The 14,893-nt window shown below is 39.3% G+C and overlaps 1 protein-coding gene across 1 annotated transcript in view; it reads right to left on the bottom strand.

Moving 5' to 3' along the window:
- Positions 1-438: 438 nt before the first annotated feature.
- Positions 439-14,893, bottom strand: part of ATP10A (ATPase phospholipid transporting 10A (putative)) — a 109,645-nt gene continuing 95,190 nt past the window's right edge. The window contains exons 15-21 of the mRNA XM_003203146.5: positions 13,520-13,596; positions 9,797-9,922; positions 5,329-5,529; positions 3,271-3,351; positions 3,078-3,182; positions 2,568-2,755; positions 439-1,752 (exon numbers count right to left, since the gene is read on the bottom strand). Coding sequence (XP_003203194.1) covers positions 1,047-1,752; positions 2,568-2,755; positions 3,078-3,182; positions 3,271-3,351; positions 5,329-5,529; positions 9,797-9,922; positions 13,520-13,596 — 1,484 coding nt within the window. The 3' untranslated portion in view covers positions 439-1,046. The remainder of the gene's footprint in view (positions 1,753-2,567; positions 2,756-3,077; positions 3,183-3,270; positions 3,352-5,328; positions 5,530-9,796; positions 9,923-13,519; positions 13,597-14,893) is intronic.

Here is a 14,893-nt window from a genome sequence, read left to right as displayed (position 1 = left end):
GGGGAAGAGGCCAATACACCGATAGCGCTTCCGACACATGAAGTCTGCTCAGGCACAATCTCAAAAGCAGTGCAGCTCCCTGCTTTTGATACTGGAGCTATCTGTCTTAGACCAGGCTCAGGCACCTTGCCATGTCTGATCACCAAGGGCTTGATTGGTGGCTGGACCAGCAGCAAACAAAACCTTCCTCCCGGGCTGCCCATTAGCGAGCAGGACTGACTCCTGCAGCCAAAGCAGCCCCTCCGGTGCAGGGTCCCAACACAACAGATCCTTCCGTGTTAAGCTCTGTGGCAGGCACCGCCTCTTTGCCACCCAATAGTTCCAATGCAAATGGAACTACCAGAAGTTGAACAGCCAGATACAAGGTCACAACCAACCAAATGCCAGGTACTGCAAGTGAGGGGCTGAGTTAGTATTAACACCAGACTGAGACGTCACTTTACAATATGGATGGTCGTTTATTTATTGTTTTATCATGACACATAAAAATGCTATGGCTGCAATATCAAAATATGGTGTCACTTATAAAATACCAGTATTATTCATGCGGTGGTGAGATACTGTTAACATTTACAGAGACATGTGTCATAATTCCACAGTCTTGCCAAATGTTTTGCCCCTATGACAAAACCCGGCGGCAAGCAGACAACGGATGGGATGCAGTGTCCTGTTATCATGGTTTTGCATCTTTGATTACTGAATGGCCTATAATGATATCAATGATTGGTGCTGAATCTAATCCTTTTGGATATGTTAGATGGGTCCTTTACTTTTATAGTATGTGTCAGAATAAAAGAGAAGCATCTGAAAAATAAAGAGACGGCATTTCCTTACAAAATGAGATGAAAAAATAAAAAACCATATAAATGGAACATTCAAGTGTTTCTTTTTATATTTAAAGCTCTTATTTCAATATACTGTATTTAAACATTCTTAAATAATCACTCTGTACCTTTGATTTTCTGTTTCATTTTTGGAAACAAATAGAGTAATCTCACTATAAATGTGTGCAAATAGAAAATATATAAATATATTTAAGGCCCATGTCATAAAAAGGTGGACTCAGAATTGTCACTTTTCCACTGGTCAGCTGGGGTCCCTTTCATTTTGTCCTGGAAGTTATTTGAGCTCTGTTCTTTTAAGTCTTTGAAGTCCTCCTGCAAGGAAGAGCCAAGCACACACATACCGTCTTGTGTTTCATTCTGTAAACTACTTGATGACACCTGTAAAACAGTTCCAAAGCGGCTGAACAGTGGAGTTGATGTGATCCACTTCAACAAACTGAAGTCTGTTTGGTCGACTGCCGAGCTCCATGGGAAAGTTGTTCCCAAGGGAGACAACTCCATCTCTGAAGTGCTGTGAGTAACTTCATGAAATCCCACAGACCTTTCCTGGCTATGTGCTGATGAGGGGAGACTGCTTTCCTCATAAAACAGAGCACACTGAGGAGAGGCAGACACAATCAGATCTGTTGCACGTTCTGCCTTTTTGCGCTCTTGGAAAAGTGACTCATTTGTTGGAGATGCTGGTGAAGGCGTGTTTTGGTTGTAAGGCTTAAAACTGTCACTGGCATTTGAGACAAGGTTTGGTGAGAAGCTGTTTGCAAAGGATTGTGTCTGATGCATTGGTCCTTTTTTGACATTCAACTTGGTCAGAAACTGGGTGCGAATCTCTGGAGATAGTTTACTCAGCTGGCGTCCAAGCTGAAGCTGCGTTGGGAATAGTGTTCCCTGAAGGGTTCTGTACAGAAATCTGCAAGAAGAGAACGTGCATATGAAAGGAACTGAAAGAGAGAAGGTACTCAAGTTATTATCATGAGAATATATAAAAAAATGTAAAACACAGGAAAATAAGAGATTTATGTGCTCTTCTTATGTTTGACACAAGAAAGACTACTGATGAAAACTTCTGACTGCTGTGCTAATATGTGAATAATAACAAGCGGTGTAATAAAAATGGCTTTTAGCCAGTGATCCACTTTGTGATGGCATATGGTCTTTCATCTTTCCTGATGTGGACTCAAAGGCAAAGGGTAGATCAGTTGGTAGGGAAGGCTTCTTACATCCATAAGCAGGCAAGTGAGTCCACAACATGGGTGCAATCTGCTCTAGTACCAGATCTGGAGGTTGGTGGACCTGCATTTGGCAGGGGACTGGAGCTCGATGATTCTTGGGGTCCCTTCCAACTCAAGCCATTCTATGATTCTATGCTATGATAGTTCAGAATTCTGAACTATCAGAATTTCTGTATTGTACATCAAGACAGGTTGAATCTGGAAGAATCATGAAAAACTTCACAGGATAGAAAATCTCTGCATGGCCAGGAGCTTCAATCTACACCAGTCTACAGGAGCAAACTGTTTACAATTATTCCCCTCCTGTGGTGTACAGCCAGGAGCTGTGGTCTCTTCCTGTGGTCAGGAGCACAGAAAAAGTTAAACAACCTGACTTGATATAATGACCCACTGAAAAATGTTGTCTTGGTTGATAAGACAACGAGAGGATATACTTCTTGCCGTCGTAATCATATGTATGAAATGCTTTCACATATGAGAAACGATACCATACCTGGGCAGCAATGCAACTACTGGTGATATAATGCAAGTGAAGTAGAATATCGGGTCTCCCATCAGCCTTTCCATAGTCCAGTAGGGATTGGATGGAGGATGGCATACTGGGCAGGAAGCATTGTAAACCAGAGCCACAAAGAAAAATAAAAGGATACTGAAGATGCAAGATGACCAGTGGAGGAATGTCTAGAACAACGAAAGAAACAACAAAAGAGCAATGATTCTTTCCTTTCTGAGAAAACGATTCTGAACTAACTGCTTTTAATTTCTGAAGCTAAATCCATATATGGCAAAGAATTTAGAGCCTTGCATTTTGGAAGATTCTTATTTGATACAAAACACTAAATGCTGTGCACAAGTCACAGTTCAAAACCTTTTTCATGTTTGCTTAAAACACTTGATAAAAATAGAATGTGCTGGGTGAACGAAATGAACATCTTGTGTTTTTGTAAAATTGCATTAAGAAAGAAATGCCAGCAAGTTTCTGTGGAGACTGTGGGTACCTTACCCAAGTTTTGGTTTCAATAGCCAAATGTAGTATGATGGTGAAAAGCGCTGTTGTGGTGATGGGAGTTCCCCAGGAGAAAATATCCACCTCCGAATCATAGTAAGTCTGTAAAGAAGGAGACAGAACTTAGCCCAAACTGTTACCAGTTCTCCTCAAAATGCCTGAAATAGAATGTCTTAAACCGAACACTTACAAAATAAGGGATGAAGAAGCAAACAAGGCTTTGATACATAGCATCAATCATGTTCATCCAAAACATGTGTGGTTGATACTCCTGTAGCACAAAAAAAAAGAAAAGGAAATCAGAGATGCTATTTTCTGGGCTAAGTATTTTCGAGTGGCTTCTGCCACTGTCTCCAACACTTTGGTGATCACCCTTGGGGATGAATTATGAAGTCTATCTGCAAGTCATTCCTTTCTGGGAGGAGAATCTTCTTCATTTTTGTTTGCTACCAGAGAGTGTAATCTGAATCTGACACTTCCAATACACAGACCAGCAGACGTTTATGAAGGTGCCCAAATTTAGGCACAACAGTTATACCAGTGATTTCAGGTGCTCTCTGAGGTGAAGGCATGTGAGTAAATGGGTTTTAAATCATGTGCAGCATGTGCACCCAAACACGGAATGTATATTTGCAAGAGAGAAAAAAGAAAGAATGCATAGATGCTTAGAAAGGAAGATCCACAACAATGAACTTTAATGAAAATTCATGTAGGAATGTATGCTATGTTACAAATACACATACAACACATACGAATATATATATATTATCTGTGTGTGGGTACAAAATTGCTTGCAAAAACAATATTTAACATTTTGATTGCGGTGGTATGAATGATCGTAAAAAAGACTGAGGTATAAGGAAAAATAATTTATAAATGGAAAAATATGTATTTATTTATTTGAGGATACAGACTCTGTCTCAGATCTTCCCCTTTGAAGAATATCACAGCAGCCTAAAAGCAAAAACTGAAAGATGCTTAGAAAGAATTATGGTGTCCTTGTGTCCACTGAAGAAACATGTGAATAAGGACTGGAACAGGTGGCTCAGTGCAACTGTGGAATTTCCGTTCTTGGAAATATGCAAAATTGGACTAGATAAAGTTCTGAGCAACCTCAAGTAGCATTGAAATTAGGCTAGTGTGGAGCAGGAGGCTGGACAAGATGATTTCCAGTGATCTTTCCAACCTCAATTATTTTGAAATTCTACAAGCATACATCAGCTACTTTTCTGAAACTGATCCTACTTGAAGCAGGATTTTTGCCAGGTTTTTAAATTCCTTTTTAGGTATTCAGAGAAAACATTCATCAAATTTCAAACAAACTTAGAATAGTCCCTGTGCTTGCTGATGGGAAATAATTGTACTGTGCACTGAAGACTTCTCTCCCCAGTTTGCCAGCTGAAGACAGGCAGACACAACTACCCAACAAGCTTAAACTGTGATTAGATTTCAAAGAAATGTAAAAAAAAAATGGAAAATTGGAGCTGGGTGAAAAAGAGAATTTGCAATAAAGTGCTAAAATTGTTTCAACTTTCCAGCACAGTGTCTAGCAGTGTGTCAACAAGGACACTGAGAGGCAAAATGGTCACTGCCTCCCTCAGAGAGCAGAGTGTCAATACTTTTAAAGAAGGCTTCTTCCTTGAAAGCAACAACTGGATGGGAATAGTTTTGCCAAGCAGAAAGATTTTCCCACACTGTAGCTGTAATTATTGGAAATTTGGTTTCAGTCCCTCCTGCAATTCCTTCTGTCTTCTTTGTACAACTTAAGCAGATAGGAACAAGGTGCTTTCAACAAAGCTTTCTGAATCTGTTGTCTGCTGATGATGGCTTCCCTAAGAGTCTATCAACCTCTGTGCTTACTCTTAAAACCATCTTTATCTTTTGTCTGTGAAGGGCTTGGGCTTGAAGTTGTGACTAAGTATGGTGAGGTGCTACAAAAAATCTACTTCAGTAGCTATTTGTGAGTATAGATCATGAGGGAAGTGTTCAGCTCAGGCTGATTTTAAGTGCCCATCTTCCCACCTGATAAACATTTCAAAACATAGCTGGTCTTTTTTGTTGATGATGATGTTTTAGATGTACTTTTGCCATCTAGATACTTTAACTCAGTTGAGCAATAGCAAGCAATAGTAACAATGACTATCCAGATCTTTTTATCAGCCATGTGCCCACTTGGAGCCAGGTTGCTTTCCAGTTGAAATTGAAGGCATCTAAGAAAAAAAAAATTACAAAAAGCAGAAGCTTTTACCTCCATATTCTGTCCGCTTTTATAAAGCTGAGGTACAGATAGTAACACTTCAGCTGGCACATCCTTATCCAGCACACCAGTAATCAGTTGTGGAAGAGAAGAGAAAAGCAAATTAAAGAAGATGAGATACCACTGGTCAATCATGGATGAGCCGGAGAACCCACAGTAGAACTGGTACCAGAAAACAAGGGCCACAAACATCTGAAAGAGAACCAGCAATGCCATAAATTTGAGAGGAGAGAAAGCATCATCATCCCATTCTGAAATTGTTCTCATTCCAGTTCTGCAAGGACTTATCCATGTACCCTAAACACGTGAGTTTTCTAGTGAAACATAGACTTGAATTCATTGTTCCTCATGCCTGTACCACTTAACTAAGTTACAGTTTGGCAAACCTGGAAGTCTTTGTGCTGCTGTACTCTCAAGATCTTATGAGTCAGGACTTGAATTTTCAGTTCAAGTGAAATTCTGAAATGCAACTTAGTTAACCATAAAAAGCTCTTCCAACTGCAGTTGACCTATAGGTATTTGAGTACTGATCACACAGCACTTACATTGCTGTCATAAGAATAAGCATTTCCATGATAACACCTTCTTCTGGTTTAGAAGGCTCAGCTAGTCTTCAAAGGGTAAATGCAGAGTTTTTCCAAGACCAATATGAGACTTCCAGAAGCAAGACAGATGAAAAAACAGGGTCTAACAAAGTAGTTCTTAACTGTTCTGATCTTTGTGCTTTGAAATTCAGCAGATGAGCAGCGCAGTGAAGACTCCTCTGCCTTACTTACTCTTCATTTGAATGAAGGAATTGTTTGCATATACACCAATGAGACTGTTCATGTAGCTTGGTTCTACCTACTTCTTCTACAATCCCTGCAACGTGAAAAATCCTAAGGATTTTAGGGCTCAGGAGAGGTGCTGATCTCACCTGTGAAGGGAGGTTTGAGGTCTAGAAACAGGTGCACAGCTTCCTAGGGAAGGAAATAAATTCCAAGGCTTGGTCCTCCTAAAATTCCAATTTTAATTACTCTTTGTAAAGTGATTAGCACTACAGAGAAGGCAATCTTGGTAACTGTCCTTCAGGGGTTTTCCTCATTTTAACCATGAAGAAGGGAAATGACATGACCTCTCATTTTCTCTTCTTTTTATATTTTGCTCTCCAACGCTTTCAACTAACTGGAGTATGTTAACCCTTCTTTATCTTCATGTATTTAGAGGAAAATAATAATTTATTCTATCTGAAATTCAAATGTGTAAGAAAAATACCCACAGTCTTCTTAGGCAGTGAAAACCACTGCAAGGAGAATAAGGATGTCTTGTACAGGGAAACTGCCAGAAAATACGAGGCTTAATCCTAATATACATAAATGTATATAGATGTGTACACAGAGAGATATACAGTATGTACATGTTCAGGCAACATGTGCATACTACACTGTAGTAGTTCGTATATCAGTAGCAACATGTCTCACAATCTGTGAGCCCACACCATAAACTAATCTTCTAGAAGTTAAGCAGTAGCATAATCTTAAGGATCAGCTCTAGATCATATATTTCAGGAAAAACGTCTTCTTTTGCCTAAAACAGGACTGTGTTAACAGAGCTTTTGATCAGTTGGCTGGAAGATGGCAATTTCATTCACAATTGAAGAGACTTTGAAATTTTCTTCCGTTCCACATCCAAAAGGCAACAAAACTTCCTGAGTCTTTTCACAAAATGGAATTGCAATAAATACATGGATTTAGAGACTTTTCTCTTGCTTGCTTGAAATAAACATAATCCAGCTAACCCTGGACCTAAGAAATTTTCCTCTACAGAGCCTTGCTAAATTCCCATCCTGGAAATGGTTTGGCTTTGACAAAAATGGGGAGTCTGATGAAAATACACTCAGTTGAGTTTTTTCATGCTATCTCTAGTTTGGGTCTCAGCAGTGCTGTTAAAGAAAGCTGTACAAATAAGTGGCACTTCAGTAACTAGTGAATCAATTTCTCCCCTCTCAAATTTTATTTTGGATTAAACAAGTGTTTGATTTAAAACACAGCATTTCCTCATTTGTGTGCATTACCTACCTGAAAAACAGTCAAAACAAATTAAATTTAATGAGTTTTCAATATAAAAATTGAGTTAGATTTTCGACGAGAAGGGCTTCTTTTTTTTTTTTTTTTTTTCTCTCAGATAAGTCTCTGAGGAATTTGGCCCCAAGTGGAAGACTTCAGTGAATATAATGTATGTCAGAAAATGTCCAGTGCTCTCTTGCAGAGGTAATGCATTAAGGAGAACAAGCAATGCATGCTTGTGCAGTAGAAATTTGTTTATATAAAGTCCATTTGTATCATGCTTGGTTATTCCAGTCATGCTATGTTTTAGTTTATATTTTATTTGTATTTTTATTCTCTCTTCCAAGCCAAACATCTTCTTGGATAAGTCATCTGAGTTTCCAAATGGCTTTTGCAGCAATTTGGAATTTAAACTTTGAGTTAGGTTCTACGAGAAAATGGAAAGTTTCACAATACATGCAACTGGGAAAAATAACAGTTGAGTGAGAAGAAACCTTGCAGAACATTTGCAGTGTAGATTTCTTTCTCTCCACTGAGAATCATCCAGAATTTTCTCCTAGCAGAAGGATCAGGTGCTCCTATCTTTCATTTTTGAATAATCTTCCCTTAAGGGCAGGCACAGTGTCAGACATATTCATGTCTGTATGCTGGATATCCCACTACAGTTTAGAGACAGCAGAAACAAGAATTGCTCAGAAAACTCTGAAGGCTGCCAAGGCAGAGCCAACACAAAGGGATATTCTTCAGTTATATGCTAACCCTGAGGCAGCAGCTTTTGAAAATGTCTTACTAAAAATGGCATGAGAAATAATACTTGTAATCAAGGGGAGTTGTACCAAAGGAAATGGAAGATTTTACAAGGGCTGAACAAAAATGTAGATATATAAACAACATCTCTGACTGCTGATTGCTGCAATGTCTTATGTGTATTATTATTATTATTATTATTATTATTTTCTAATTTTAATATGAGATTGCTCTGAAATACACTTTCTGGAAGTGGGAGGTTTGATACTGTCAAGACAAATGGTATCTTGGAAATGTTCAGCACTGGGGCTGGAGTGCAGATGTTTGGCATCATCCAGGACCAAGCTGTAGTACTCACACATTTGAAAACCAGCACATATTTCACTGTTGTGTTTCAACAGGTGAACCTCCACTCACTGCAACATGATTTAAATCTACTTGCTATTCCAGGCTCGGGCAGCAATTCAGACTTTCCAAGCCCCTTCTGTTTTTTTTTTGCATGTAGTTTCTGATCAGACCACGGACAGCATTTTATCATGCTCATGTTAGCACAAAGCTGGTTTATTAATGCTTTAGTTCTCCTATATATTCCAAGAATATTTACAATTTTCAGCACATAATGATCTTTTCCTGAGAAGATGACTATCTTCAGGTTGAGATCAGACAGAGATTAGCCAGACAAAGAGGAATTTACATAAAAACTTACCACTGATTGAAAAATTGAGACTGAGTGGAATTTGGAATGCAACTTTTATGAAATGGAGAGCTACATTTTTTCTTAGTAACATTTGGATAGTGAGGATGAAATCCATTCTCCCACTCATGGTTCACATATTATCCTCTGGAGTAAGCAGAGGTCTGAGAGCTCTGGCTCTCCTCTTTTTCCCACTTCTTCATATCCCTAACTCCCAGGGTGATTTGTAGGTGTTGAAAGTGAGGAGATTAATGTGCCAGCCAGCCACTCCCACACAGCTGATGGAATTCTTGCTTGTCTTGTTAGGCAGTTTTCAATCAATCACCTTTGTACTCTGAGATCAATGCAAAGACACTTTGTTAGAGCCAGGCAGTCGAGCTGCTATGGCTCAGTGCCCAGGACTGGACTAACTCTGTTCATACACCAGGGAGGAAACACAGACCCTTAGTCTGTTCTTCACCACGGTGTGCTTCCTTTCTAATGAATTCTTTCAGTTAGCTGGGAATAAGATAGATCAATGAAAAATCTTCCAGATCTTGGCATCTGAGACACACAGAGGTCTTGAATTATCTCAAGTCACCAGGGAAATTGTACAGTGATTCACAAGCAACTACAAGATGGAGTCAGGAAGAGAAAACACACCCAAGTGCTACTTTGGAGCAATGCTGGATGACCTTGGCGTTAAAGACTGCCGTGTCTAGCCAGCTAAATTCTGTGAAACTGCTCTATAAATGAAACTTTTCTTAAGCAGTGCTTGTTATTTCTGTTACCTAATTTGCACATTCAGCAGCACACTGTAGCTGTTATGGAGTGAGTCCTGTATTTTTGCAAATGGCAGCCAGCTGTCTTTCAACTCTGCAAGTTTTTTTGCAGCTTATTTATAAGCTGTTTGAAGGCTGACCTAATGCTCACTTAGCACAGAATAAACCCTGGAAACGTATGTTGCTACAAAACTGCCAAGTTAAACACTTACTGCATTTTTGTAGAAGAAATACAGCACCATGTTGGCAAGTCGGGAATAACACCAGTGACCATGAACAAGCAAGAGCTTCTCTAAATGTCGGAACCTTGGGATTGCGAAGTCGCTTGCCATCACCGCCTGTAATGAGAGAAAAGTTGAAACCATTACTGTAAGATGTCACTTTCAACCCCAACAGTGAATCTAGTCATTTTCTCAGCTTATAAAGTCACTGGAAGTTGTGGTGATGAGGAATCAAACTCATTACAGCGCACAGGAAATGCAGCCTTGGGATTCACATAAGAAAACCCGGTGGCTTTGCAGAACATGCCAGAAGACCTGATCCTTGCCCAGTGGAGATGATGGTCTACATTCCAGGTTGTGACAAGCAGAAGGAAAGCAAGAGGTGGGAGAATGGCTGGCAAGTAGTTGCATGAGCCTGAGGGCTCAGAGTAACACGTGTGTGAACATCTCAGTTGCTGTAATGTCTTTCTCTGTAAAACCAAAGGGTTATATGTGGGGCAAAATGAACTGCCAGTGAATGAAACAGAAAAGCACAATTAAGAGCTTGCATCAGAATTACGGGACTTCAAAAGACAAAACAATAAAAATACTGGTTTCAAAGAACATTTGCAATCCTGGCTTATAAAGCTCACTCAGCAGTCCTGAGACATCTGTATTTTGAGGGATTTTTTAAATCATGTGCTAAAACTCTCTATGAATAATCATGTTAGATGAGACTCCCCTGGGGTTGTGCAGACTGCCAAATCAAATTGACAACATGAGTCAAGTGGATGCACTTTCTCTCTATTTCTGAATGACTAAAATTCAAGGCACTGTACATCTAGATGACACCATCCTGTAAGTGATGGTTATCACAGACATTTCATGATCTTCCATATCCTAGGATCACATTAAGATTTCATGTAATACTATCTTACATTTCATTTTTATTTTTTAATTTTGATATCAGCTACCTTTTCAGCAAAAGCATGAGGAAAGGTGAAAATCTCCAGAGGATCAAGTCTTCCTCATACTCTCTAGAGTAATTTGGCCATGTTTTCGAATGAGACATCTTTCCTTTTAATTCTTCCCTCTTCCTTTTTTTTTGGTAAACCATCAGAAGGAATCATTTTTCCCAAATAAGTGTGCTTTTAGAAGCTATTCAAATAAACTCTGAAACACTATGGAATGCAATGTAATTTAAGCAACAGATTTATATAAGCACTGGGACAATTTTCAAATGTTGACCCATCCATCCTGGGATTTCTCAGGCACTGAGATACAATTGTCACAACCTTACAACACGCATCAGTCTGATTTGTCTTGCAGATATGTTGCTCTTCACGACTTGAGAACAGAGCTGTGCCACATCTGCTTCCTTATCCTCTACCCAATCTCAGCCTGTCCCAATGTTCAAGCAAAACAGTTAGCTTCTTTGCAGCTCTGTTTCTACGATATTACTTCACAACACACTGTGAGAAATGTGTAATTTTTTAAAATTCCATTTTGATTAGAATGAGGAACATGGGAAGACAGTGTTATCCAACTGCATCTGCATGTTTATTTCACTTCAAAATATCGTCTCAATTTTCACTTTTTAATTTTTTCTTCCAGTTTTTTTAAAGGAAAAAATGATTCATGCTCCACACACTTCCATAGAATTTGGAAAGAAAATAAATCAGAATGTACTGCTGTTTCAGACATCCAAATCCTCAGAGCCTTTTGAGTATCTGCATGCATAAGATTCTGACAGCTGTTTATAGTAAAAATTGCATGATTCTTTGGACCTTGGAGCAAAGGAAGAGATCTACTAATATTTTCCACTCTACTGAACTTTCATTTAGAAAAACACAGACAGTTTAATGGGTTAATGAGCAAATAACTTCCAGACTTAAATACACAAAAAAAAAGAAAAGAAATGAGGGCATTTGAGGACTTCTTATTGTCAGTGCTCAGCTGAAATGCTGAAATCAACACGATGGCGAGAGGAATTAAAAAATGCATGCTACATATGTCTACATTAGGAAAAAAATGGATCTGAATTAATACAAAGATTCTAAGAATTGATAAGCTGATAAGAGCTGACAAGACTCAAGGAGCCTGGGCAGACCCTTTTTGAATTGAAGGGCTTGGAGAAGATTCCACATTCTCCTCTGGGTTTCCTGGACTGCCTGCCAAGTGATGGTGCAGAAGCTATGCAAAGCTCTTGGGGCTCTGTTATGTAGCAATGAATATACTTGGTATTTGCTTAGTTCAAGGCTTCCTCTTCTCCTGCCCTCTCCATCCACCACAGTCAGATTCAGAGGGCCTATGGCTGAGATGCCATGTGCACAATAAGTATCAGAATATTGTTGTGGTAGCTTCTTCCTGCCTAAGTTACAGCTGCTGCCAAATCTGGAGAAGCATTTTTTAAGAAATTTGAAGCCTGAAATCTTTCTCTTTGAATAGCACTGATGGACATCCACTTGCACTGGAGATGACTTTGACTAAACTTCATGGATGATTAAAAGGAGAAAATAAGAGCTCTACTAGGTCAGGTTCCATCATATTCCTTGGTATTCAGTCTTTAACAGTGGCCAAGAGACAATGCCTTTGGAAGGGTGTATGATTGGAGAAACATCTGGCTTTTCTCTAAACTACAGTCCTAGCTTCTAGATAATTTTATGCCGGAAAACACACAAATTTGCCATCTAAGTTCAAAGCTCAGTTAGATTTTTATTTCTTAAGTTTGTGTTTTTAACCCAGTTAAATCACAGTACTCATGAAATTCCCTGGAATAAAAAAAAAAAACGATCACCACTTCTTTGCTCCATCGTGGGGCACAGAACCACCTACTGGTAACTAAGTTAAGGAGTATGTTTATCTGCTCAGGTCCTCAGGACGAAAACAATTCCCATTCTATCTGAAGAGCTCTTAGGTTGTGAAAATGAGGTATCTTCCTCATTCTGTGTGCCTTACTGCCATTTTTGGTGCTAGCATAGCAAGTGACATTAGGAGACAGAGGCGATAGATAATACAGTAGGTAAATAGGCTTCCTCTCTTTTGGGGACGGGATAAGTGCCTCTTATACAGTAGCAAATGCAGTAATAACAGGCTGAAGACATCCAAAAGACTGCAGGGCAAGTCCCTTTGCTGTGCCATTCCCTGTGGCAGGAAATGGGAAAAAAAAACAACACTTGGTGCTATAGGGAGCAGTGGTTCTGCAAAGGGCCACAATTTTCTATTTCTTCACTGTTCTGTTGTCTGAATAAGGCTAAGTGAAAAGATATGTGGGCGTAGTGGCTAAAAGATACCACTACACTATGCAAACAAACTGCTTCAGCTGGATGGGTTTGTGCAGCTATTCCACAGGAGGAGTATAACCAAGCAGTGCAAGAGAGAATAACAGCATAATAAGGTGACTCTTATTTCATGTCTAACTAATGCATTGCTGAGCTTTACTCCCTCCTTGAAACCAATATTTATAAAACGATTTCTTAACATACATTGCTCAGAGGGATCTGATAAGATGAACTTTCTGAGAAGTTAACATGTAAGCTCAGCGCAGATCTGAGAACAAATGCAAGCTCAAACTCAAGCTGAAACCATCCCTATGAAGCACAACTGGCACTCAGCACAACTTGCAGCTTCTTCTTTATTTGTGCTGGCTATCCAAAGGCAGCTTTGTCAAGCTAGCATATGGGAAGTGCCTATTTCACTCTTTGCACGTGCTTTTCAGTGAACAAGCAACGTTACCTGCATGCCTTCTTGACCGGAGATCCCCACACCAACATCTGCAACTTGGATCATACTGACATCATTAGCACCATCACCTGAAGACGACAAGATACAGTTTTGTTTGTCACAAGTAGACCAGGAAACAGCAAAGCAAATGAAAACTAGTTATTACTATGTGTTGGCTGAGTATAGAAAGGGAGATGTGGTACTAAAAAAAAAAGCCAGCTTTGGAACCTAAGGTTCAAAGCTTGGCAAAGCTGCTGAGACATTCACCTAAAATGAGCTTATTAGTGCTCCTGCTTACTTACAAGTGTCTGTTTGCAGTAAGGTATGATTAAGAACGAAACATGCAGTGAAGATGCCCATCTAGCAAAAAACATAGCAATACTAAAAAATGGATGAATTCTTGACTTGGATTGCCTAGTCTGACATCACTAATACAGCACAGCAGGCAGATTTATCTGCATGGGTTACAGAGTCACCATCTCTTGCTCTTTTTCTAATCATCACACCACAAGGTGACAAAACTGATGTCTTCGTTACTGTTTGAAACAAACTGAGCTTAGCTCATATTAGTTAAAAGGGAAGATGGAACAACTAGTTTTTTAAACCGGAGCAAGAGCTTAAATTCAATGCACAGGTTCAGGTTGCTTAGAAAGACTGAAAACACAAGCTACTTATTCTTCACTATTGTTTTTAATCTTTCTGGATAATTCAAGTTGACCTGTTAGATATTTTTGACAACATATGAAAATAATGATGCCTACTGTCAGTCAGCCAAAGACATAAAATAAGCATGAGAAAGGAATACTTGTGATAAATGTCATGTAGTGGGCATGGGGATTCTTAAAATCAGCATACATTTGTTGCTGTAGATGTCACAGGTGTCAGGCAGTTATTACGTACTTTGGATTTCTCACAGGTAGGTCCAACCCACGTGTTTATGTTATGATTAACTAAGATAGCTGGATGAAAGATAAGGTGTTTTGTGATAAAAGATGTTACAACTGTGTCTTCTAGTGCAACCTGAGCCTAAACTCGAGATAGGGAAAGAAAAGCTGATTGATTTTTCTTATGTAAAAATCATGGAAACATGAAAGAAGCTGCCAGACTTAAACCAGGATGCATGACAAAATCTGCCCTTCACCAACTGAATGACTAGCTGTGAAGCAGCGTAGCAGCTGGCACAATGCCAGTCGTAAATTCATTTTCTGTACAGATGGCCAATTCATGTCCTATACTGTATTGCTTACTTGTGATGAAAAATGCAGACCGTTGAGCTTAATCATGGCTGAGTGAAACAACAATGAGCACATTTTTGTTCTGTGTAATACACTGATCGCAAAATGGTGTTCTGCACAGTATCAGCTAACTCAGTTCTTCACAGCAGTG

Source organism: Meleagris gallopavo, chromosome 1, assembly GCF_905368555.1.
Source record: "Meleagris gallopavo chromosome 1, MGAL_WU_HG_1.1, whole genome shotgun sequence".
Taxonomy (NCBI): Eukaryota; Metazoa; Chordata; class Aves; order Galliformes; family Phasianidae; genus Meleagris; species Meleagris gallopavo.
This window is presented reverse-complemented; position numbering and strand designations above follow the sequence as displayed.